A 26,360-nucleotide genomic window follows, 5' to 3' on the forward strand; every position below is an offset into this window, starting at 1 on the left:
GATCTTGCTTGTTCTATAAACACCATGCACTGTGCTGTGTTTCACCTTTGTGTTTTTCTGTTTTTCCTGTTTGCTCCTGTAAAGCTGCTTTGGAACAATGCACATTGTGAAAGCTCTATATAAATTAACTTGAATTGAACATACATGCGTGGGGTTGTGGTTACACGAGGCGTTTCAGCCAGGTCTGGGTGAGCATTCGCTTTTAGATAGAACGCATCCTTTTGTTCAGACACAATTTTACATGTCTAATGTATTCATGCATTGGCAACTTATAACACACCAAAGACACAGAAAAACATGTATTTTCGCCATATGACCCCTTTAACAACCCTCATGTCACTAACATGCATGTGTTTCTTTCTTCTTCAGAACACAATATATTTAGAAAAACGTTGGTAACAAAACCACATTGGACTCCACTGACTTCAATTGTATGGACAAAACCACAGAGACATTTTTCAAAATACCTTTGTGTTCCACAGAAACAAAGAGTCATACAGGTTTTGAACAACATATAGGTGAAATAATTACATTTTTGGTTGAACTATCCCTTGGACCATAACCAACAGTTCTCTAAAGTGGTTTTGACAATTCAAATAACTCGATTACAAAAAAGTGGACAAAATGCTCAAGAAAACGGTTCGTCACAGACTGGAATTTTTATTTACAAAAACATTGACGCTAAAGAAAATGAGTTACTCGCTGTAAGGTTACACATTCAAACATGAGGGTGAATCCACACCATTTATTTAGTTAAAAAAATGACAAGAATGAAGGATGAATAGAGGTCTTCAAAGCTCTCTGTGGGGTTAAAACTTGAACTCTTTATATTTCTTTGCTCCACCACGGTTGTCCTGCGGCTGCGCCTTGCGTTTCTTTTGCTGTGAGGATTCAGTGGAGAAAAAAATATTTTAGACATTGAAGACAAAAAACATTTAAATTCACATCATTGTTGCAGTTTTAAATAAGATCTTTTAAAAGAGGTTTTGCCATACTACAATACTGCAAGATTTGGATATTACTGCAAGAATTTGGATATTAATGACCATTTCTGATAAGCTACAACATTTGAGATCCTCCAATCATAGGGCACAAAACTCTACCCACCTTTTGTTTGGCTGCATGTTCGGCCACCATGTCACTGAAATCTTCTTTCTCCACTTGGGCCTGCTGTTCTCGGACACGTTCCTCGTACTTCTGTGTCATGGCCATGGGGTCCAACTCCAGCTCCTCAGGAGCCAGAGCTACTTCCACACCCTGCACGTCTCCGCCCATCCCTGGTGCCACCTTACGCGCCGCTGCTGCCGCCTGGATGGGAAATAAAAACAGAGCTTTAGTTTGTTATTGTCATTAGTTTATTTTAGGTAATGCATTAATAAAAGTAACAAATGTGCCTAAATTTATGAAAACATTCTGTTTATCCCTTAATGCGTTTACATCCCAAAAACACTCCAGCAATTCATAGAGAAACAAGCAAGCACACAAGGCCTTACCGCAGACATGTCGTAGATATGTGTGGAACCCATCATAGCAGCTCCCACTGGTCCAGTTTTCCTCTCTGGCAGCACTGTGAACAGTTGAGGCGTCTCGTTTCTGACAGATAAACAACAAATATATTCAGCAACAAGAAAAACTTAAACCCAGAAACCTTCCAAATTGGCAGCCCAGTTTAACTACATATCCGACAAAAAAAGGGTACAAAACAGGGGGATGATTTTTAGATTTTGACAGATTCTAGATCTAGTGTTTTCTAAGCATTTTGTCAGACTATGGGGCTTGGCCTCCTTGCCAGATGACTTCATATGCTCATTAGCATATTTATTCAGTAACATTAGATCTTATTTGTATTCAACCCAAAGGCGACATTTAAATTTGTTTCACTTCTGCCTCTAAACCGATGCTATGGGCTGCCATAGTCTAGTTAATTCTCACACACTCACCCATCCATGGCCTCTTCGATCTTCTTCTTCCTGAGCTCAATCAGTTCTGGAGTTTCCATGCCGGCAGGAACAGAGGAGAACCCACCGGGAGTGATCAACCCGCTGTCAAAACAAAAGACAGAGCTCTGTAAGTTTCCTAGTCTGAACACGCTATTAAACACATGCTGAAGAGAATCAGATGTTTTATTTGTATCGTGGCATGAAGTGAGTGGAGATGAATAAGTACCTGTCTGCAGGTGTGAAGAAACCCGTTTCGTCCGGTTTCTCCTCGTCACTTTCCTCTTCCTCTTCCTCCTCTGAAGATTCTTCGTCAGATGGCTCTAACTCACCCCATGTTCCATGGTCCACTTCTTCCTCCTCTGCTTTGGCCTTTCAACAGATAAGAAAACGTTTTTCTGTGAATTTTTGTAGTAAAAATGTGTCCTTTTAAACAACAATTGCTAATAATTAGGATCATGGGCGGCGTAAGCACAACATTTTTGAGTTCAAAACAGACACCACTTTATCATCAGCTTCAGTGGTGCAGTGAGTAAGACATGTGCATAAGAAATATAAGTTTTGATGCTATCAAGTTCACATCCGCCTTTCACCAACTAACTCTTCTAGATTTTCACATCACAGGTCTACAGGCATTTCTTTTTCAACAAAATGAAGTAAATATTTGAAAAATGGCTTACGTCAACAGGTGTTTAATAATAAATGCATGACAAGGTTAGGGGTATTAGGGAGGTCTTTTGTCCCAATTTGTTGGCATCCATTCAATAATTTGGAAATAATTTACAATAAGGGTGCATGAACAACCATGCACTAATATCTGAAAGACTCCTTAACTCCATATGCACCAATGATAAGTGAAGAATTGGACTAATCAAGAACTAATAAAGGGCTCGTGGGTCTGGGTAATGTTTCATATAAAAAAATTAAATGTGAAGCTCTTAATGAATAATCTGCAGTCAAAAACTCTTCTGAGTGTCTGAGTTACGTGTATATAAGTCAGTCTATATGGTTTGCAGAGTTGTTTATTGTCTGTGGTATAAAAGATAGATTAATTTCACTTGATTCAGGAGGCTGGCGGCATCATTCGATTGAAAGAATTGTGATAGACTTCGACGCTTGCTCTAGCGACAGACGCTTCAGGGCATACTACATTCGAAATCGAAAAACGTCCGTCTATGACCTGATTCCAAACAAAATAAATTAAATCATTAAATCGTCTGAAGTTTACTTCTGAAGCCGTAAGAGAAGCATACAAAATATGCACATCGGGGGATTGTGAGGAACAGGATTTAGAACCGCAGTCTTGCCGGATACAAGTCAAACAATTGGCTTACCTTTTAACCTTACATGACAAAGTAAAGTCTGCTTTAATGTCTATTCTGCCACATGTACAGTACACATATAGAGGATTGAAATTGCGTTACTGACCCATGATGCATACAAATAACACTTCACAAAATAAATTTAAAAAATACAGAATATTACATATGTAAAATACAACTTTTACAAGCAAGGATATTTAAAAAGAGAAAAAGAATGTAATGCAAAGAGCTTATTAGTCTGTTTAAAGTGACAATGAGCACTAAAGGTGGAGTGTTTGAGGGTTATAAAAGTTTCTTTCGACACTACACGAAGTCACATGCAGTGTAATTGTTACCTTTAGCAGTCTACTCATTTTATTCTTGCTCATATTTTTAGTAATTACGAAAAAAACAACAGAATATTGTGCATCTACCATCGCAGTGTATAAATTAAACTGTTGGTGCAAAAGATGCTACGCATAACTAAGCATAACTTTGAAAACAGCGGGGAGCACTGATTGGCCGATCAACTAGAATAACAAATCAACAATTCCTTATTTTCTATTTTAAGCCATCAAAATCTGAGGGGGTCAGATACATGTTAATGAGGCTCGAGGCTACGCTCCTTGTACCCCTACAGGCTAACCATTAACTGTAGTGCGCAGTGGTCTGTATCCTCACCTGAAAGTCAACCGAGTTGGTTCCGAACACATCTCCGTACAGAGGTTTTCCTGTCTCATCCACAGGAGGTTTGCCCCAGCCACCAGCATGATACCCGAACGAACAGCTCTTTAAAAAAGCACAAATGTCAGTACGCAACAGGTGTTATTTCTTATTTAGGTCTGTGTTAGTGTCTCACATCAGGGATGGGGGCGTTAAGGCCGGGGATCTTCAGGTTGGGGTACGAGGGTGGGGGACCGTATCTCTGCATGGCGATCAGCCATGGCGGTGGAACTTTATGAGAGTTCTGTGGATTGAGACATACAAACAGTTCTTTAAAAACACTGTTGAAACAAACTCTTGCATATTTACGGTGTAATGACAAACAGGTGGATTATCTTTGGTCAAAGCACTTACAGGGCCTGTGGGCATCCCCAGAGCGATTCTCAGCTCATCTGAAAGATCCCCGGGTTTCTTCTCCTTTAGACGCGTCTCAAACTCTTTACCCTGACAAACAAGAGTTTCAAAAAATTCTCAAGCACCAACAAACTAACATGACCTTAGTAAAAATCATGACTTTTCAATTGACAATGCAAAATAAATTAAGACCAAGTCAGCTAAAATACGGAGTTGTTTGCTATCCAATATTATGATAACGTCTATGTTTACCTCGTAATACAGGTCGCCGTGTATTGTGAGCTTTGGTTTGATCTGCCATTTGAAGAAGGCATCGTGCAGCTTCTGGTAGTCAATGTCAATCTTCCCCATCTTGGGACGAACTTTTTCTCTCATTTTGGTCTTCATGGTTTTTGCGTCTTCCTACAGGGGATGAAAACATCAGTAATCTCAACCCAAGACATTCAACTTCTAAATGATAAGAAATTACAGCCAAATGACCTTTGCACACCTCCATGCAAACTGAGCTTGACCTTTTCTGATTAAATCTAAGTTTTTGTTTTACATTAACATGACCTCACATGTTATCAGCTTCAAACCATAAGCATGGTGTGCAACCATCCAGATGTCCAAATCTTTTAGAAGGCCACCACCATTGTTAGGCCCGTCACATTTATTAAATAATGATCTGAATTATGTGACATTTTTGTGAATCCTTCGAAAACAAGGGTGATCTGCAGTATCTTCTGCATTTAAAATCCACTGTCAGATCTGTACCAGGGCTCTAGAGTGCGATCTTATTTCTCAATGGTGCGACTAAAAATAATCAGAGGTCGCACCAGTGCGACAAGCCGTTCGAGGGAGAAAAAGTCTCCGCAACTCTAAAAGACTCCCTGTGATTCAACAACAGACACACATTACGCCCATATCGTGGTCTAAACCAATCAGAGATAGTGAAGAGCGGACCCCCCTGATTGGCCCTGGTCCAGATATTCCTGTAGGTGTGTACCAGAGGTCGTGTTAACCGAAAATTCTCTGTCAAATTCTCCAAATTCCGTTCCTGAAAATCATAGCGCTTCAGCCGACCTCAGCCATAACTTTTTTTACATACAAAAGGTATGAGCTAAATAAAAACTGTTTTCGAAAGGGCTTGAATATGGTATCAAAAACTGTAATAGGCCTATATAATGTGTAGGGTTTTCCCAGATCTAATCACATATAAAAATAAACATTTAAAAGATTAAATATTTAAATGAATATAAACAACAACGGGTTAGTTGGGCATTCAGTTGCATTAAAATATAACAAGTTCCGAGACGCAAGTACAGCGTGATGACGTCACAAACATAATAATTACCACCTAACACCACCTTTCACCATGTTGACGGGTAATAATAGATGATGCCGGATTTTTTACAAGCATGTCAGTCAAAATGACGGACAATAAAAAAGTCTAGCGCAACCTCTGGTGTGTACGTTTGAAAATGCGTGTGCTGCAGTTAGACAGAGAGAGGTGAGTATCCAAGGGCCGATGATGATGAGTGAAGTTGAAAAGAACGATTGACAACTTTTCATGAATAATGTTAAGTTAAGGCCTGATCCATCTGAAAATCATAAGTAATGCTCTGACACGGAGTCATCAACCTCCCAGGTTATGTCAAGCACAGGTCCATTTTTCTTGAGATCTTTTAAGTTTACATTTCAGTTTAGTGAATCAACAACACTTTTTCAGTAAATTACTTTTCTTGTAGATTGGAGCTTCAAATAAAGAACTTTATGTGACCAGATTTTTACAAGTCAATTTTGCCTATATGGACATTTACAAACTGGTAAAACCAGATAATGTTAAATGCGGTATGGTCGAAAATTTGGGTGCACCTAAGAAAAAGCTAGTGAGAAAACCAGTGCCAGTGCAAAAAGGTAGTCTAGAGCCCTGTGCACTCACTGTTACATTCAAATTACATTTCTCCATCATTTGAGTTGTATTAACTTTGATTGTTTTGTGTCGATTTGTTTTGTATCCAGACTTGCTGCATCCACACAGCAGGACCCTCATATCTAGTTTTACTGCTCAAGACAGTCTGCTCTGTTAAGGTCACTCAATAGTGAATCATATTAGTTATTTACAAACTTTTCACATTTTTAAAATATATCTTTAATTCATAAGTAGTTCTGGGTATCCCTGAGATTTTATTTCAAATCCCTCCACAATCGTTCTAGTACCTTCTCCTGCAGGGCCTCTCTCATCTCCTGGATACCGGTTCTCCTGATGAATTCAGGCAGTTGAAAGGGTGGTTTCTCTATGCCTCTCTTGCCCTGCAGATACTTCCTCTTGAAGCACCAGTGACGCGGCACAGGCACCGTGTTCCGGGTGGCCTTTAGGTGTACCAGCAGTTTGGGCTCCTGAGCTGTCACGTCATGCATCTCCACCACGTCAGGACGATTAACCAACTAATAACGAAATAGTGGTTAAATGTCATAAAAATGAACACAGGCTGCATATTATTTTGGTGGAATGTTTCTTCAATGTTTAAAAATATTTCCTCTAACAATCGTACAAAAAAAAGAAGCCATGACGCCAAAGTAAGTTTTTATTAAAGGGTTTGGTCACCATTTATCCTTATAAGTTACATTTTTGAAATGTGAAAAACTACCTGTACCAGTAATGGGAATCAATATTGTCATTTACACGGTAAGAACAAAGAAATCTGTCTTACCTGTTTCAGCTCGGCCACTGTGAGTCTGTTCATTCTCCTGAGCTTCTTCTTGGACAGCTTGGGCATGTCCTTCCTGGTGTCCTGTCGAACGGAAAGTGAAGGGGTTAGAAAAGAAAAACTTTTGCGACGAGACAATTCAAGCCTCTCAGACTTCCATGTGGGGTTGAGCTCACCTCGTCACTGTCATCGCTATCTTTCTTCTCCAGCTCAAATCCCTTCTTCTTAAAAGAAAGTATTTCGGGCTTCTCTGGTTTCTCAGGCTCCTTTTCCTTTTCTTTTTTCACGTCATCAGTCAGCTGTGATAGACAGAGGCATCAGTGAAAGCCATTCAGCATCCATCAAATCATGAGACATCCATCACATAATCCACAAAACCAAAGTTTAAAACAAGCCTAGGTATATAATGGAGCCAAATGGCGGATGTCTTGTAATGACAAACCATTAATTATGCATTTGATCAAACAACAATTTATACATGTTACAGCAGACAAGATCATCCAGGGCTCCAGACTGCGCTTAATACGGCCGCATTTCTAATCAAAAATATTAATTTATGCGAGAAATTGAATGCAGCTGGACTTTTCCCCTCATGCTTAACATCAGCGATCTGCTCTCCGTTGTCACGTGTCTTTACAAAAACAATGTGTCCACTCAATGGACAATGGACACATGAGTGGACTGAGTGGACTGTGTCCACTCAATGGACACATTTCATTGAGCAATTCCCCAGAAAAGCACGCCTGCGGCAAGGCAAAAGAACCACACGCAAAGGCAAACCGACGAGCGATAGTAAGACCAGCTTATCAAGATTGGCTGCACTGTCGGCTTGCAGCTGGTTACTCTTGCAAAAGTGAGAGAAGATGCGGTGTGTGTGTTTGTTCACGGCATTTCAGTGATCGATATTATATAAATGGTGGATATAACGCTGGATTTGGAGATCGTTTGAAACTGTTAGATGGCGAGGTCCATGTGCCAAGAGATGCCAGATATGAACTGCACTTGGTAAGTCACACTAAGTCATATGTCTGTGTTTTGTTTGCAATCGGCGTGTACGTGCATGAGATAAAAAACACGAAGGGATTAATGTGATGATGTATTTTGTGCTCGTGCTGTAGCCTCCAGCAAGTCGGAAATAACCGTAGAGCTGTATCTCTCCTTTATAAATTTGATCAAACTAAATACTCTTCGAAGACACGACGTACTGTATGCAATAATGTTGTATAGGTACTCAAGATTAATATGAGATTGGCAGAAACTGCGTGTGTTACCCGATCTTAAATGTTTTGTGTCTCTTAAAAAAACTATTTGCCGTCTGTTTTTTCCCTTATATGAGCCAATGGCTCATTGACTGATTTTTTGTCTGGAGCCCTGTCATCCACTTTTGGGTGACCTAGCTATTAAAGATAAATGTAAAAAATCTTATATCCTACAATGAAGCACCTGTTCCTGAATTCTTGTAAACCTACTGTCTCCACTAATCAGTATCTGACCTTGAATGCATCAAAGACCCTCTTGAAGAAGATGTAGTTCGGGTCGTAGATCTCCAGGTTCTCTGTGATGTACTCTATCTCAACCTCAGGCTCCTTCTCTTGGTTCTCTTCTGTCTTCTTGTCCTCCACACGTTTCTTCTCCTGCTCTTGCTGCTGCTTCTTTTTCTTCTTTCGGTTCCTGCGCTTGCGGTTCTTCTGCAGGAAACGAGAAGTAAAATCAAAGACAGCAAAAATTTATTGGAAAAACTATGCAATGTAAAGTATTTATGTAAATAGCAATCAACTAGGGCTGCAAGAAATGATTATTTTGATAGTCTATTAAGCTAATGATTATTAGACAGATTAATCGATTTATCGTCTATTATTTCAATGACTAATCGGTACGTTTTTAATGATTAGTCAGCTGTTGCAACTAGTTAAACATTGAATTATACATAAATTACATAATAAATTAAATCAATTCAGCTTTTGAAATTTGTTTTAATGAACTTGAACCAACTGGTTACTCTCTTCAAGTTTACTGATTCTGTCCAACTCGATTCACACAAACACTCAAAAATACCAAAAAACTCTTTAAATAAATAAAAAAGCTACATTACAGACCAATTTTTTTTATGTAAACAAATCTCTTGACAGAGATCATTAAGAAGCATTTCTATAACAACAGTTCAGTTCAACTCTTTCCCCGCCAGCCTTTTTTTTTTTGTTTAAGTTACCAGCCAACGCCAGCTTTTCTTAAACATTTTCACCAAACTTTAATGCCTCACAGTACATTTCCTGTAAAGGATATATGGACACAGAATATGTCAAATGAAAGAACAGAGTCTCAGCTTTTAAACAAAGGAACCCGTATTGTTCTTTTTTTATCACTCCGTAGATGAAAAAGAGCAAGTAACAGAAGAAAATATTTAAAAATTAAAAAAGGCAAGATATAAGACTCCTATCACTTGACGTCTTTCTCTTATGATCATTTTCCTCTCATATAATACTTAGTGTTATAATAATCAAAACAGGCTCTAAGCTCGATCAAAGCTTTATACTTTGCAAAACAAGTAATAACATTACTGTAATTATATGACTATTGTTGTTATCATCATTACTATTATTATTGCATTCTCTCATAAAAATTTTTTACCACTAAGTTAGTTCTAGATGGAGAACAGTCACCTCTCTCCTGCTCCAGGATGTTTCCTTTTTAAATGCTCCAGTATGCAGGTAGTGCTGCCGTGAAAGGCAAGTTCCGCCTTGTACACAACCGCATTTTTTGTTTTTAATTTGGTAAAGCTTTCCCACACTTTACTTGTTCACATTCGTTTGTACTCCACCATAATTCTCGCTGTGTGTCCTTCTACTGTGATAGCATTCGAGAAGGCTGCATTACACTCTAGCGCTACCTTGCCGTAGCGGTCAAATTGTGATATTGCAGGCCCTTAAATTAAGTCACGTAATCAAACGTCTACTCGACAACAAGAATATTTGTCAACAATTTTTTTTATTGTCGACTAATCGTTTCAGCCCTACAATCAAATATCAATGAATGAGACTTGCCTCTTTTTTAGAAAGAACGTTTTCGTCATCCTCATCGGAGTGTGCACGGGCAGAATTCTTTAGGTCCATATCATCATCATAATCATCTTCTGAAGAAAGAGAAACAAAACACAACGACTTTTACATTACAATCAATACTATAATAGTTAATGAATGCTACATAAAAATACTAAATTTGTGTTTAAGGTGTTGTTTTGAAAACAATCCTTGTTTATAGTGGCATTTCCAAAGCGTTTCAGAAAATTCTTAGTCTACACCACACTATAGAAAATGCACGTCTCATGACCATTCAGGCATGCTTACATGTTATGTGGCTTTTTTATTTTATTTCATTCTCATTCGGTCAGACTATCTTGTCTAAATTAACTATAAACAACCTTCAGCTGTTTACCCAGTCGCATATAACGACGACGCAGGAGAAGGCGGCAAAATGCATAACTTGCTCGCATCACTTTTATATGTTTTTGAACCGTTAGTTTTGTTTTCAAACATTCAGTACATAGCGTCACTTTTGTCTGTGAATGTACTGCAAATGTTCTTAAGAACGTGGAAGGTGAACAGGGCTGAGATTCAGATTCACGATTTGGTACGATTGCGTTCATAATAGGAGCGAAGAATACAGGAGTTCACATAAACCCAACCCCAAACTTCCCTGTTTATGTGGACTCGAGTACAGTCTGCGGGTGCGCACCCTGGTTCGGAAGACAGCGTTTACATCACCCAAACAAACCTAACTCTGACGTTAATCGAACCGGGTGTGCACCAAAGTGAAACCGCCCTTAATATACAGAACAGGTGCATAAACAAAACATTCTTCACTGAGACCTGTAGGGGCAGTGCTGAGTTGTTCCTGTCTTATTTCCTTCAGTTGCAAAATCTTCTCTAGAGCTTGAGGGATCTTTGGTCCGATGCCAACGTCTTCACCCTGCCACCCCTAAACAAATACACACAAACAAGAATTCAACAACTGGCAAAAACTTTAACATCATCACTGAGAAGCAAGTTTACGTCTAAGAGTTTAGTGTTTCAAGGTTTCACACCTCTCTGCCATCCTCTCCTGGAGGGGGTGGGACTTTCTGCCTCGCAGACTGAGATGCCACGGACGCACCTGGATGGCTCTGTATACCAACTACAGGAAGAAAGTCAAGGATAAATAAACACAATTAGACTGATGCACACACATACATTTAAGAGTCTGATTCTGAATGCAAACTTGTTTAAGAAAGCAGCGTTCTTCTAAATACATTTCATCCCATCTATGTATATTTATACATTCGGCAGACGCTTTTATCCAAAATGATTAACAATGCATTCAACTTAAACATTCTGTCAGTATGCATTTTCCCTGATAATCAAATCCAATACCTTTGCACTACTAATACAATACCAGTTAAGCTAACGTACCCACAGTATGACCGCTCTGGAGCAGCTTACCTCGGAGAGGGGGAAGGGGGGGAAGAAGGTTGGGACGGGGTCCCAGTTCGGGACCTCTGGGGCCAGGTGGTCCCCCCTGATGGATTTTAGCAAGTTCCTGTTGTCTTTCATGTTCCAATAGTACCGCAGCCTGAAAGCGAAAAATGCTCACTGTAAGACTAAACTGTGATTTTTAGCATTCATTAATCAATGAAATAATTAACATACTTTTTTGTTTTTATTCATATTTTTTATTATTATTACCAGGGTTTTTCCTGCATAAGGAAATTGGAGGCGGCCGCCTCGGTCAAATGTCGTGCCGCCTCAGACTCTCGCCAAAACTATGTTGCGTGTCTTTACAAGAAAGGCTGCGTGCATTTAACAGTCTTTGAGGCTTAGATTGTGTTTTTTGGGTGTTTAACAATGGATGTTCATGTTTCTAGTTTAAAAAACGCTTTATACTTCACATATTTAAGTCTACTGTTCACCGCTGTCCCTCTTACAAAACGACTGGATTTCTTCCGGTCTATATAAAGTCCCTCCTGCTGAAACACTCTGATTGGTAAAGCTGACCCGGTCTGTCGTGATTGATTCCCCGCTTAGAGCGTGTGAAGATGTCCCACCCATACCATATCAGCGAGCTTCCACTTCTCAGAATGTTGTGTGGTCGGGGCCCCTCTCAGTGCACGTGTAATCATAAGCTTGGCTCTTAGCAATAAACAGTAACAATTGTGTCAATTTCACTTTATCAGTTAAAAACGCGAGGATTGATCGAAGTGTAACGGAGGTCTGCTAGTGCATCTGCAAACAGCACTCTTTGTTAGAGATCGAATTTTTTTCCTACTATGGCGAGCAAAATGACACCGGATTGCATGGCGTCAGACCGGTTTTATTAATTAACACTAATAACAGAAGCGTTAGTTTTGACTTTTTATATTGGTCATGGAAGCGTTTTTTGACCGTTGGTTATCTTAGAATGTGTGTAGCTGAATTCTTATTACCAGCTGCAGCAATGTGATGAAAGTGAAAGTAGTCTAGCCCGTAGCTCAGATATTAAGTCCTTGACAGATGAATTCGGTTAACGACAATATCTTGCTTGGCACTGAACTTTATCATTTTGCAGGTATTGTTTGTGCTCTTACAGCAACATTCGCAGTTGCGGCATTACGCCACACTAGAGGTGCTGTTTCGTTATCAGCACACTGAGGCGCTTAAAAGAGATGTAGAACAAGAGCTGGCTGTGTTTCGTTGCTTTTCGTTTTGCATCCAAGTATAAATAGATCTAACTTTTAATATGTTGAATTCACTTTGGTTAAGCCACTTAAATGTAGGTAAGGCCTACGTGCGTGTGTGTACAAGATCAGGATGGCACCACCTCCGCCTCATTTTGAGCCAGGAAATCCCTGATTACTATTTGTTGGTTAAGTTTCTTTAATACCAGACCATCAGTGCCAAACACGTGTCTGTCGATATTCAACTCGGAGGTATGAATGTAAAAATGTCAGACCACAAATTTATGAATAATAAGATATTTCTCTCACCCGTTTCTGCTGCTCCAAGAGCTCATGTTCCTTTATCTGTTCATCCATCCCTCGTGGATCCCCCTACAACACACATTATCAATTAAATCAACCGTAGCTGTAGTCACATGGACACCATCTCTTTTTAAATGGACTGTTTGTCCAACCAACAGTGAACTGTCCGAAATGTGTTTCTCCACGGCCACTTAATTCTATTAGATCTATTTAAACATGTTGTAAGTGACCTTTACCAGCTGGCCCTAAGAATCGAACCGACAACCTTCTGGTCACGAGTCCGACCCTCTTACTGTTAGGCCACGACTGTAATATTGCCACGCGAGTTCTCTTAAACTAATTCAACAGTGGAGTAATCAAAAACAAAAAAACAAAAGAATGATTAGGAAACACAAATCTAATGTTTCGCATGCAGTATCCTTTCACCCACCTGAGGGCCTCTGTCATCATGGTGCATTATGCCTGATGACTCCATGCCCAAGTGAATAGGTGGAGGGCCGCCCATCATGTTCATGCTCTGCATCAAGTTCATACTTGGCGGAAGGGGCATGGAGGGCATCGGGGGCATGGGTGGTAGCCCTGGCATCTGACAGTTCAACAAAAGAGCATAATATTAATATATATAAGAATTATTAGCTGAAGTTAAGGTCACATTCAAAACTAAACATTAAATCATATGATCCGTACCATAGTCATTCCTTTGTCGTCCCCTCCTGGCACGTTTGGTTTAGACATGATCATCCCAGACTGCAAGAAAAATCAAATAATAAACTTTCCAAATAGTAAAAGAAAGCATCTGTTATTAGACTCGCTAAACAACAAGTATTGCTTACTTGAGCAAAAGCTGAAAGTCTGTCTATGAGCTCCTCTCTAGGACCTGAAAGAACACAGAATACGCAAATCTTGAAATCAACATTTGTGAATGGGAAGATGTTAATTGGAGGTCGCAGAGTAAAAAAACGAATAAACAAAGGTAAACACACACCTACAAGTAAACAAATTAGCAATGTTTTTAATCACAGACAAACAGTCAAACTAATGATTTCTTACCACCGTAAGTTAACTACAAACACGATAGTAAAACTACGGATACTGTGGTAAGGCAAAGCATGGGTAGTTCTCGGGCAAGCGTCTTGCTTAACGTTACAAAACAGCACAAGGCCGTAAATATAACGTTTCATTTTACTAGTGCAACAGAACAAGAATTACAAACACAGTTTGCAGTATAACACATTTATACACAAATAACAACTATGAAAGTAGATGCACTGCAGGCCTTGCACAGGGAAATAACAAGCTAACCGGCTAACGCTACTTAGCTTAAAACAAAATGCTGACAAAACCCTGACTATGTTGTCCTGTTAAAAAAGTGTATTCTTACCTATATTAGGAGCACCAAACTCTGCCAGTTTGGCCTGTAGGTCGCCGTGACTCCATGTGTTAAAATCCGGCTGAGATTCAGAGCCTGGCGGTCCGTCGCTCGCCATGATCCTTACGGCACAAACGGGTTCAGACACAAAGGATCACGGGAGCTGTAAACGCATTACACCATGGGAGTCGTAGTCCATTGTCTGATTCAACTTGTAGTTGCTGCGATAGCGTTTTTTATTTTTCTACATTTCTATGGTCAAATGAAAATGTGCATTTTGTAACAATTGAAACAATCGGATAAGTAATGTTTAGAGTGGGTTTCTGTGCGTTTGGGCTCTTTATGACATATGTTATGTTTTTGAAATAACAGTACCGCAACCAAGATGCCGCAAGGTGGCGTTCGCACTGAAAGAACAGAAATAAAACTTAATTCTAAAATTGTAAATAACTTTAATGTTATATCTTTTTTAAATCTTGCAAAATTTCTTTAGCTTGAATACATAATGTTAAGTTATCCTTTTTAATTTTAATACGCCCATTGCTATTTAGGCTACATATATATTCATTCTATATATATATTAAGTTATGACTTGTTCTACACGATCCTGGTAATATATACGTTTTATGTTAAAACATATATCGACAAAAATAGATCAATATTTGATTGTTGCGCAGCGTCGTAGGCATACAACGAATTGGATTGGTTTACTGAAATTCACAACTCGAGGCGTCGCACTCGTACTGTTATTTCACAGTGCGCAGACGCGCCCTGGAGCTGCTGGGCGTTTCTCTGCAGCTGTCGGAGGGAACTCGGTGGACCATATTAAACAACAAAAAGGCCAGATGTTTGAAGGATCAAACTGTATTATTTTCTGCATATTGAACTGATTCATCAAACAGAGAAGCGAGACACAACATACGGTAGGTCTGAACCGAATATATTCTGAATCGGTGCGAGTTTATTACATTGTCAAACTTTTTAAGTCATATGTTTACAATTCGACATTTTGCATTTAAATATTATATTACAAACTCTCTGTCTATCAATCTAAGCTCCTCACTACTTTTCGACTTGAAAACTTCAAACGATTGTTATTTCTTGTTACTTGATTTCCTTGTTTATGAGTTTTTGGAAAATGTCCTAAAACTTTGTTCCACTTCGAAGTTGTTACTTTTGTTTTTTTGGTAGTTTATCGTGCCATATGCATGCCACATCAGAATCTGAGTAGTTTAAAGAAGAATTATTGCAGGTCTTTTCTTTTTAAAGCTTTTTAAATAACACACGTGGTCAGCTGTTGTGTCGTGGGGGAATGACTGCTGCTGTGGCCAAAATACAGAACGACAACAGATTATCGTTTACACCTAAATAAACACTGAACAACATGAATTTAACATATCATCCCATTGCAAGATATAAGTGTTTTGTTGACATAAATTCAGGCGCAAGTATAACTAAAATGTATTGATGGATGTCAAGACAATGACATTTTTACAGATGATTATTTGTCATACCAATAATTTCAAATAAAGATTTGTCTGTTTTGGTCATGTCACTTGAATACGAACATCTTAAACGTCATCTAATGACCTTGCAAATTGGAACTAAACTTTTGGGGGCTCATTTGGTCTTGGTCCACCTTTCGTTTAATGTTTTGGAATGTAACATGAGACCAAAGATGTTAAATGTTTTAGCATTATTAGCGTTATCATAGAGCCACTATTGACATGTGAATGCAAAGGAGAAAAGATTTTAAGCAGTCTTTGTATGGACATCAACACCACTATTTACATTTGGTATATAGTATTTTGTAGTATTTTAACCACAGGATAAACAGTCATTATTACCACACAAGTTTAAGAACTTCAACAGTTCATTCACATTCTGTGTGAGAGAACAGCCAAACCCAACTGTACATTGCAGTCTTACCTGTGGGTTGAAATTATAAGACCACTAAGCAAAATTTCAAAGAACAGTTCAACCGAAAATAAAACCGTTTGTAATTTTTGTTAGATAAAGTTTATTTAGTTTGAGACTGAAAGTTTCAGTGTAGATAAACCCAGCTCCAAATTATACATTTATTTACATTATCTTTTGAAAAACTAATAGACCAGAAGTTACAGTTTTGTCTAATAGAAATGCCCTATATAATGAGAATGTCATAATCCTAATATCACATGTTTCAAATCAGCACAGGAGATACAATTTCAGATAATTTTTAAATAATGGCTGATATTTTTTATTATTATAATTTGTTCATATTTTGTAACATTATTATAAAAAGTCAGATATGTTTGATAAACTGACCCTTTCATGTTCATCATTCCAAATCCACATACCATAGAACATAAAGAGCATGATGGTTTAGTAAATGTTGACAGTATAAGATTTGAGTATACTGTTCTTTTATTCGTTCTGTTACATGTTTAAATTGGAAAAAGCATGTCCCCAAACATTAGTCGTGTTTAGAGATGAATTGATTCCAATTATTTGGCTAGTGGTTTTAGTTTCACTGTATGTAAGATCCTAAAACTCTTGTGGGACATGTCTGACTCAGAATACTTCATCAGGTTTCAAATGTCCGTGTCTGTGCATGTCCTTACCCTCTCTCTAGTTGTTTGACTGCTTCGTTCAGTAATCAAAGTTTCATGACGTGTTTTTCCAAGCTTCTGTCATTTCTCATCAGCTCACAGCTTTCTATAAAATTTTCCATTACGAGAAACAAAGTTTTGTTTGCATCTACCGGAACATTTTAAGATATGTCAGACCTTAATGCCCCTATAAACAGAAACAGATGATAACAACTAATTGTCTGGTGGCAGGCACTCGCTGCAGTGTGTTATAGCTTTGCATTGGTTGGTTCTTGTGGTACTGGAGTGTAAAGTAAATTAAGTCCTCATTCTGGATTCACACTGTACGCTGTGAGAGGTGGAATTACCGTGCAGCAGTCGCCTTAAACCGATGTGGCTGCCGTTAACAAAAAGACGAAATATTTTTATCTTCAGCTACGGATGCCGCAAAGAGCCGTGCTCGTGGAAGTTGCAGGATTCTGGATGCACGAACACCGCCACGGCTCCGCCAATGAAGAGGCGTTTTGCCGCTTACCGCATGTATCACTTTGTAAATGAACTGGACAGACGCAACTGCCGCGTACCGTGTGAATCCACTATTAGTCAAATGAGATTAAAATGATTTGATGTTGCGTTTATTATTTTATATTTTCAATATAATTAGAATATTTTATACGTTTTTAAATATGAGTACGTAAGTTAACCTGCAATTTTATGTTTTTACAGAGAGGGCGAGATAGAGGGAAAAGTTGTAGATTTCAACTTTATTCTTGAAGAAAATATTGTCAAAATCCAAATGGATTTGATTTAGTTGAGAAATACTTCTTAGTGAGATTTTCTTAGAGACAGCAACTTTTATGTAACATTTTAGCATGGCAATGTTTCATGGCAGATGTGTTGGATTTGCTTTGCCAGGCGAGGTTTGCCAGTCGTGCTCACAGATCAGCCAGTAATGAGACGTTTAACACAGTGAGAAGGACAATTAAATATATACACAGCAGTCTTTTCCCTCTGGTTTCTATCGAAGGAAGACGTTTGGTTCAACATGAAAATAAAGCAGGCTAAAAGTGACAAAAGCATTGCAGAATACTAGAAAGTGTGGTCCATTTTGTCAGCTTAAGGTCTGTTTAAGTCCAGTGCCTACTCCTCAAACACGGAATGCTCTATCTGCACACTTTGCAATCGCTCGCATTAACATTCACAATGAGTGTTAATACACCCTTGACAGCCTGTCCTCCAACTTTTCATGGCTCTCACGCACCACACCCTTCCAGTGCTCTACTTTCTCAGTAGTTTGAATGAAGCTTCAAGCTTATGACAGTGCGTTTACATGTCGCTACAAAGCTGCAGTCAATATTAGACTGCAATAAACTAAAATTACAAGTAAGATGGACCAACACAGTTTGAAATAAACAAGTTGCATGTGAAGTAAATCTGGTTCATTAAGCAATAAGGGAACTTTAGTTGAAGAATGTTTTGTTCTCTAGTACGTTTTTGATTAGGTCTGGCTATTCCTAAACCTGAACACATAAGACTAGTTTATGGTTTAGAAATAACATGAACGTGAGCAAACTGCGTTTACTTCCTTGAGTTCACAGACAGAACCAACAAGAGGAGGGGGAGGGGAAATGAACACTGGTTTTGCTTAACCACTAAGCAAATGTTCTTGTTTAGGAGAGACCGGAAGGTTATACGTATATATGAGAGGATACCAAATTCTAAGACTTTGGTAAATCAATTTATATTTAAAAAAAATCTGTGCAACTCTGCCTACCTTCATAAATGCTCCTTATAATGTGCTCATGTTCAGAAATACCCAACCTGTTATGCTAGGTTTGGTTATCAGCTTTTGTGCAATGATGGATGATAATATATGAACGCTTATGTCCACACCCCTTTGTAACTAGTTATTTTATTGCATTAACTTATGACCTTAAGGTATGTTCACGTTTGTTGAGTCACTACTCTGTAAAAAATACAACTTCAAGCTGTTCTCCCAACAAAGGTATTAAAGTAAATAAAAACAATTTTTTTCAATCAAAATGTTAAGTCAACTTTTCATTTTTTACAGTGTATTCAGAATACTTTCTTGTAGCTGAACATGTAGTCATTCATAATAATATAAAGATTCCTTTTTACGTTGCTCACATGTAATTTAGCTTACACATATGTGGCTTTTACACTTGAAGTTCAGTTTGGAACGGGGCACAGTTCGCATGTAAAATCGTTAATGTGAAAGCTGTCAAGCGAACTCTGGAACCCAAACCCGAGACTACCTGAAGCAGGTAAGATACATTGACCCGGGTGCACACTTGTTCTGGAAGTAACCTGCGCAAGCATTTAAGCCAGTTATGATATTTACTTCGATAAACCAAATGTAAGAGATTATAGCGTTGATGATTTACCTTGGATTCAAGCGAAAGTGAGCCTGCATTATATTTGTGTGGCTGCATTCAATGTATATGCAGTAGACCAAGTGCCGTTTACTCTGATGCACATAATCGCACCAAATTAATAAAAAAACACAAAATATTGACCAGTGTTCTGTATTCTATCATGCGCCGTACAGGTTTATGATGACGCAAGATGAATGCAAATGCACCAGGGTTGAATGGTATCAATCGCACTCTGGTTCAGACCCCAGCAAACGTGCCAAGTCTGAAAACGCCCTTAAAGTTACAGAATACCCAAAAATGAAAATTCTGTCTTCTTTTACTTACCCTCAAGATGTTCCAAATCTGTATACATTTCTTTGCTCTGTTGAACACAAAAGAAGAACTTTTGAAGAATGTTGTAAAATAAACCGGGCCCTTTTGATTACCATTGTCATCTTTCCTTCTACTGTAGTCAATGTGGGTTTGGTTATAAGCATTCTTCCAAATATCTCTCTCTGTGTTCATCAGAATTAGGGATGCAGCGATACCAGTATCGTCCGCTACTTTGTTAAAATACTCGTAGTTGTCGATACCACGCACTGATACCACTCAACGGGTTTTTACTACTCGGATGTGATCTGTGGTCCTACCTGACTTCAATGTTTAGGGGGAGACAACGAGTCAGAAACTTGGCTTCGGAGATCTGCCCAAAAGCTCGTGTGTGAAAGCATCAAGACCAGACCGGTAGATTTTCACTGAGAACAGGAAGCGATGTCAGCGATTTGAGAATATTTTAAGATAAAAGATGACTACAGGAAGTTTGTAAGATCTGTAACGTTACTGCTACGGTGTCAAGGGGCGGAAAGAAAAGTACATCGTTTGACACCAGCAATTTGATTAAACATCTGAAGATGTTGTACCATATCCATAATACTTTGATGCTTTTGGGCACTACTTTACATTTTGGCATATACTCCTTTGGAAATTCTTATCCATGTATTTGTTTGCAAAATGAAATTTGCAAACTATGTGCACAATGCATAGTACGAGCTCTATTGAAGTTGTATTGTTGAGCATTCACATTTCCAAAATATGTTTTCTGTGTTGCTAATTTCCCTAACAACCATTTCTTCACTGTTTTAGGACCTTTAAATTGCACCATAACCTGCTCACCTATGATTAAATGATATCCAACATCATCAAAACCAGGTCTTTGGTGTCAGTCAAATCATAAAAACAACACAGGAAAAATGGAGGCCATGATTGCCACAGGAATGGCCGCCAAACTCCGGAGTCAGTGGGACAGAGATGAAGGTTTGGGTCAGAATCACAATGCCGTGAAGTTCCTGGGACAAGATTTTGAGTCACTAAGAGCTCAGTGCCACCAGAACAGGACATTGTTTGAAGACCATTTGTTTCCGGCCGCTGGAACTTCTCTTGGTTTTAAAGAGTTGGGCCCACATTCCTCTAAGACGCAAGGTGTGCGATGGATGAGACCGACGGTGAGCTGATCATAAGACTCAAATGGGTCAATCTGTGAAACAGTAGCTTGTTTTTTTCATCTCTGATTTGTCTAATATTTGTTTTATCTTTCTCACTTCTTTACGTCAGCAGCCCTGTGTTCATCCATTTCCCTACTCACCTCTCTGTATTTTCTGTCTCAGTGCCCTTTGCACTCTCTGAGCACATTTTTAAATAATCCTGACTGTATCTGACATGTCAATTCTGTGATTGACATCCCAGAGGATTTCTTGCTTTCGAACCAGTTCATCTCTCATGCTCGTTGCTTTGGTTGCGAGATGAAATAGAGCTCAAATCCTTTATAAGGGGAGAAAGATGGCTACACGCTACTGCTTGGGTACTAGTTTAGTTTTCCCATCAGGGCAGATGTCAGTAATGGACAACTGGGAACTTCATCCTGGGACCTGTTATGCCGGGAGAAGGGAACCAATGGAATATCTTACTTATTGGATCTGAGGACTGGGGCCCAAGCCATAAAACATTTATTTTAAAGCTCTGTGAATTGTAGCAATGAATCTGTCGCTCTCCATTATAGGAGACCAAATATAAGAGTCTACACAGACAACAGTGTTTTCACACTTATTGCTAGGGATGCCGTGAAACGAAAATTCTTGGCCGAAGCCGAATATGATGTGAAACACTTGGCCGAATAATACCGAACACCAATTTTTTTGGGATTTCTTCTATTTATTAAGCCATTTTTTTCACTATTGCACAAACTGAATAGTCAAAATGTGTTTTTTTATCATTTATCTTGCTTTTCAATAAAATACAATACAACTTAATATAAAATTGAGCAAAACAAAGTAAATTAAAACAAATTGTGCCCTCTCCCTTCATGAAAAGCATTTATTAATTAGGCCTATAACTGACTGCTAAAAGAATGTAATGTAAGTTACTCTTCCACATAAGGCCTAAAAAATAAAAATAGGAATAAACGAAAACTGCTGGATTATTATAGGCTACATTGCAAAATGTTTTTAAGGAAAAAAAACATCCAATGCAAGCAATTCTGACTACTGCCGACTGACATCTATATCAATTCACGTCTCTCCTTCAAACTCTGCCAACAAAAGCTGACTATTCTCCCAGTAGGTGCACTCGTGGCCGGGATGCACAGAACATACTTTGACAAGTTGATTAGTACAGGGAACTGTGTGTACGCGACCATTGTATGATGTCAAAGGATGTCACGAGCGGCCAGGCTACTGTACAGCCTGCTTCCGTCTGAAGTAAAGTTACCGACCGGTAAAGACACTTTCATTCGGAAATGTACTAGGGATGGGCATTTAAAGGTAAAATAATATTTTAAGATCGATGAGAACTATTCGAAAAATTATTCGAAATTCGCACCCCTCCCCCACATGGACGCATTTACAGTATTATACACACACAGACGGAGAGAGAGAGAGAACATTTACGCTTTAAATCCGTATGACGGCACACTGCTTTATGTATTATGGAATAGGCAATCTTACATAAAGCAATACATTAAAATAACGTGCTGAAACATTAATATATTAACAACCGAATGACGGCACTTATTAACAGTACGTCGATCAGAATCAACCTCTTATAATGCTAGAACATTACCTTGTCAAATATGAGCATGCACATTTATACCAACTAAAAAACAGTGCGATTGATCAAAGAAAATATATTAAAGCCATAAAGATTTTAGACCAGACTTAACACGCGTTAAAACATATTAACCGAATGACGTCATTTATTAACAGTTCGGAGCGATTTCATGAATAATTAGCTCAAAAGGCTTCAGTTTCTATTGTCATGAAAAAGTTTCTCCAGTCCTGCAGTGATGGTTTTTCTAGACGGAACAGTAAATTCAGGTTGTACAAACTCCATAAGATTTTTAAAACACTCTCCTCCGACAAAGCCGATCGGAATCATATCTTTAGCGATCATCTTGCTAGTTAGTTATTTGCTCCGCCCGTCTGGCATCCAAATTGGTTGTTAAGACCATAAACTAGCAACTGATTGCTGACCTGTGGATGGACCTGCTTGGTGCTTCGCCCTGAAATGATTGTGCATCGTAGTTGTGTATCCATGATAAGTCAGCTTTGCATTCCAGAGTTTGCACTGCACTTTATTGTCATTCGTTTTATTAAAGGACCCCACACAGAACACATTTTTGACATCGTCTCAATTCATCGTTTCCGTTATGTCACGCGGGTCTACAGTGTGCGTAACTTCGTTACCAATTCTTGTGGGAAAATGTTTTGCTCTACTGTCTCTTGATTGACAGCCTTTAGGTTTTAGGTGCGTCGTTATTGGCAGCGCCACCCTTTGGTTACACGAACGCGTTACACGTAAAAACACTGCAAATTTTTTAAGATCGCACACACTATTCGAAATTCTAGAGTTAAATATACTATTCGAATATTCGAAATTCGTGACTCATCCCTAAAATGTACTTCTCTGCGGCCAATCCCATGCTGGGTCTGCCTATTTAAAAAAAAGTTGCAAGCCAGTGCCAGCGGCTTTTTACATTTTCACCAAATTTTAATGGCTCACAGTACATTTTCTGTAATGAATATATGGAGAAACAATAAGTCCAATGAAAGAACAGAATCTCGTTTTTAAACAAAAGAAACCGTATTCTTCCATCTTCATTTGTTCGTTTTTTATCACTCCGTAGATGTGGGTAGGTTTCTTCAAAATGCATCTTTGATTAAACAGCTGAGATAATTAACGTTTTTTGTCAAAGATTCCGCCCAGATTACACTCAGAACAATCATTAAAAACCGATAATAAATATACGTTCTAGGTTCTGGAATTCTGTACTTTTTCCCGAAGGTGTATAACAGCGCCACCTGCTGTACAACAGTACAAACACTGATTGCCATAATAACTCGTCTTTGGCGGGGAACTTTTTTTGAAATGACAAGATAAATCATCAATGGCGGTGAAAGAGATAAAATGCTCCACATACACACACACACACACTGCAAAAGTGTTTGCGGTAGTAATAAAGTGCATCTGTGTCTCTATCTCTCTCTTTCTCTCTCTTTGCTCTGGTTGCTGCTTGATAGTATCACAAGTCATTTATTAGGACATTTCACATATTCTGCTATTTTCAGCCCAACATTTTCTGTGGGTGAACATTTGGTGCATCCCTACTTTTAGCTTATAAACAGAAATCAGACCAGAAAAGATCTGCGTGGGGTAAAAGTGGAAAAATGTTCTGGAGTCGTAAAATAATGCTAAAGCAAAAGTATTTTCTAAAGGAAATGTAATCAAGATATAGCAAAAATACTTTTCAATCTATTTGTAACTGCGTATTTGTATGTTTGCAGGAGATTTGCATGCGTCCTCAGTTTATCATGGATGGAGCTACTCGTACTGACATCTGTCAGGGAGCTCTGGGTAAGTCTGTCTCCATCACCACAGCAACTGTCAGGGACGAGAACACTTGTCTCACCAGACATTCACAACAAACACACCATCTGCAGTATAAGTAGTTTTAGTTTTGTCTTTCTTTTATTGTAGTTTTATTAATATTTTGGATTAGTTGTTTTAATATTCCTAGTTTTTTTTTATGTGCTTTTGTCAAATAAATTAGCAATGAACAATTCTTATAGCATTTATGAATCTCAGTTTATGTTAGTTTAAACATTTTCTAATACTTTTTTTATTAAAAGATTTTTAAATACTGAAAAATTCTATCTCATTTTGCAAGATGTAAACAAAAACAAAACAGAAAAAAAATCTACCCTTTACATATGTAATTAAATCTTTTAAATATGTGTTGTTTGGTTGTATATTGTTAAAAAAAATTGTGCAGTGTTAAAAATCGTAAACAGGAAATATGTGTATATTGCTAATTGTAAGTTCATGTTAGCCAATGCTCTTACTAATGTAAGCAATACGACCTTGTATTTCTAGTTTATTGCTGTGGCAAAATTTCAAATTTTCATGCAATTTAAACAATATTTATGAACATATTAGACTAAAATAGTGTTGTGTTAACCCATTCTTAACATTAGAAATAATTTTCAATGATGTAACCTATTGTAGTCAGGTTGAAATTAATAGTCATAGAAATCAAATTAAAGAAACCACTGTTATTAACTATATTATTGTACTATATATACTTTCATAGAATCACACAGAAAGACCCTGACTAATAAGTGAAAGTAAACAACACCATTTTGTACAATTATAAACAAATATTTTAGTTTTCAGAGAGGAGGCCACATTGATGGCAAAGCTATAATAGAATGTAACTGTAGTAAGGTTCAATAAAAGGAAGGAAGGAGGCGGGAACCGGCGAACATTTAAATCACTTTAATAAAAATAAACAAACAATAACGCGGAAATAAAATGCTGGCAGCCCCTCACGGACGACTGCCGGCGACACTTAAAACAAACCACAACACACCCAGGCCTGGTCCTATCTCATCGACGGTCCGGTCGCTCGTTCTCTTATGCTCCCGATCTCCTCCGTGATACGAGACTGGTGCGCGCTCAGCTGACGCTCATTATCACTCACTCACCGGCCTCGAAGTTTACTTTACGAACAAAGTTTACTTTACACATAGCACCTCATATATAATTAAACCTGTCACCCCTGTCATTAAATAAAGAGCAGCTGTCTCAGGGCAGTGCAACTAATGCATTAGGATGACATCATAAAGGGGCAGGGCTATTATTGGCCAAGGTTTTGTGGGCACTCGGTGACTGCTGTTTTTACTGTGTGCTTTTAAAAGCATGAATTTAAAATGCCATGTCAGAAATTCTTGAGCTTGAAAGGTGGATATTTTTAGATTAAAACATTCTGTTCTTTGTAACTAGCTGCTCATCTTCGAGAAAGGGATGTTTTTTTAAACAAATGGTCAGTCGAGGAATGCCAGAAATTGCCATATAATTAAATAATTAAAAAACAACTTAAAAAACCGAGAGAAAGTTTGGTAAGGTGTTTACATAAACAAAAGACTGACAATTTAAAATAGATTTATAGGGATCATATTATAGGGATATAAAGAACTCTGACAGAACAGTTGACTAAATAACGAAGATTAATGTGGTCTTTATATTCATATACACACAATAGCCCCCTTAAGCTCTATAAATGCAGGTTGTACGTTATTTTATAGGATAACAGGTTTTGATCATTCAGACTGTTTAAATAAAATATTGTGTAGAGCTGTTATGGTAAATCTATTTTTATCCAAGTTTAAATGATTAGCTTACAACAATTTTCTGGCCAATCAGCTCCAAAACATATACAAATAGATTTATCTTAACCCATCTGAAGACATATGGCTAGACATTTAACAAACAATCTGTAAGAATATTCATATTTAAAACTTATCATTTGTCAGTCAGATACCCATGTTTCAAAACACCAACAATAGCATAAGCACTGACATACGGGTGGAAATTTCATCATATCACAAATACTCCGCTTTCACCATCTAAATATGTGGGGACAAAAGGGCATCACTTCAACACATCTTCAATAACTTTGCCTCATTTTCTTACTTGGTCCAGAAATACGCCATCAGGAG

The 26,360-nt window shown here is 38.2% G+C and overlaps 2 protein-coding genes across 3 annotated transcripts in view; one reads left to right on the plus strand and one right to left on the minus strand.

Annotated features, from left to right (window-relative positions):
- Nucleotides 1-644: 644 nt before the first annotated feature.
- sf3b2 (splicing factor 3b, subunit 2) lies at nt 645-14,528 on the minus strand. 2 transcript variants are annotated; one of them, XM_056756769.1, is made up of 22 exons: nt 14,379-14,528; nt 13,831-13,874; nt 13,685-13,744; nt 13,428-13,583; nt 13,004-13,066; nt 11,484-11,613; nt 11,090-11,178; nt 10,875-10,983; nt 10,050-10,135; nt 8,502-8,696; nt 7,185-7,307; nt 7,012-7,092; nt 6,518-6,745; nt 4,568-4,717; nt 4,316-4,405; nt 4,098-4,205; nt 3,920-4,027; nt 2,167-2,309; nt 1,941-2,042; nt 1,494-1,593; nt 1,108-1,308; nt 645-881 (listed from the first exon to the last, which is right to left on the minus strand). In XM_056756769.1, the coding sequence occupies exons 1-22, from the start codon at nt 14,482-14,484 to the stop codon at nt 810-812; spliced, it is 2,544 nt and encodes an 847-aa protein (XP_056612747.1). In that variant the 5' UTR covers nt 14,485-14,528; the 3' UTR covers nt 645-809. The 2 variants fall into 2 exon arrangements, with proteins under 2 accessions (XP_056612747.1, XP_056612662.1); XM_056756684.1 differs by having other exon boundaries at nt 10,050-10,138.
- A 603-nt stretch (nt 14,529-15,131) lies between these two features.
- capn1 (calpain 1) overlaps nt 15,132-26,360 on the plus strand; it is a 30,026-nt gene continuing 18,797 nt past the window's right edge. Inside the window, exons 1-3 of the mRNA XM_056756876.1 lie at nt 15,132-15,289; nt 20,455-20,813; nt 24,147-24,216. Coding sequence (XP_056612854.1) covers nt 20,562-20,813; nt 24,147-24,216 — 322 coding nt within the window. The 5' untranslated portion in view covers nt 15,132-15,289; nt 20,455-20,561. The remainder of the gene's footprint in view (nt 15,290-20,454; nt 20,814-24,146; nt 24,217-26,360) is intronic.

The sequence above is a fragment of the Triplophysa dalaica genome, chromosome 1, assembly GCF_015846415.1.
Source record: "Triplophysa dalaica isolate WHDGS20190420 chromosome 1, ASM1584641v1, whole genome shotgun sequence".
Classification (NCBI taxonomy): Eukaryota; Metazoa; Chordata; class Actinopteri; order Cypriniformes; family Nemacheilidae; genus Triplophysa; species Triplophysa dalaica.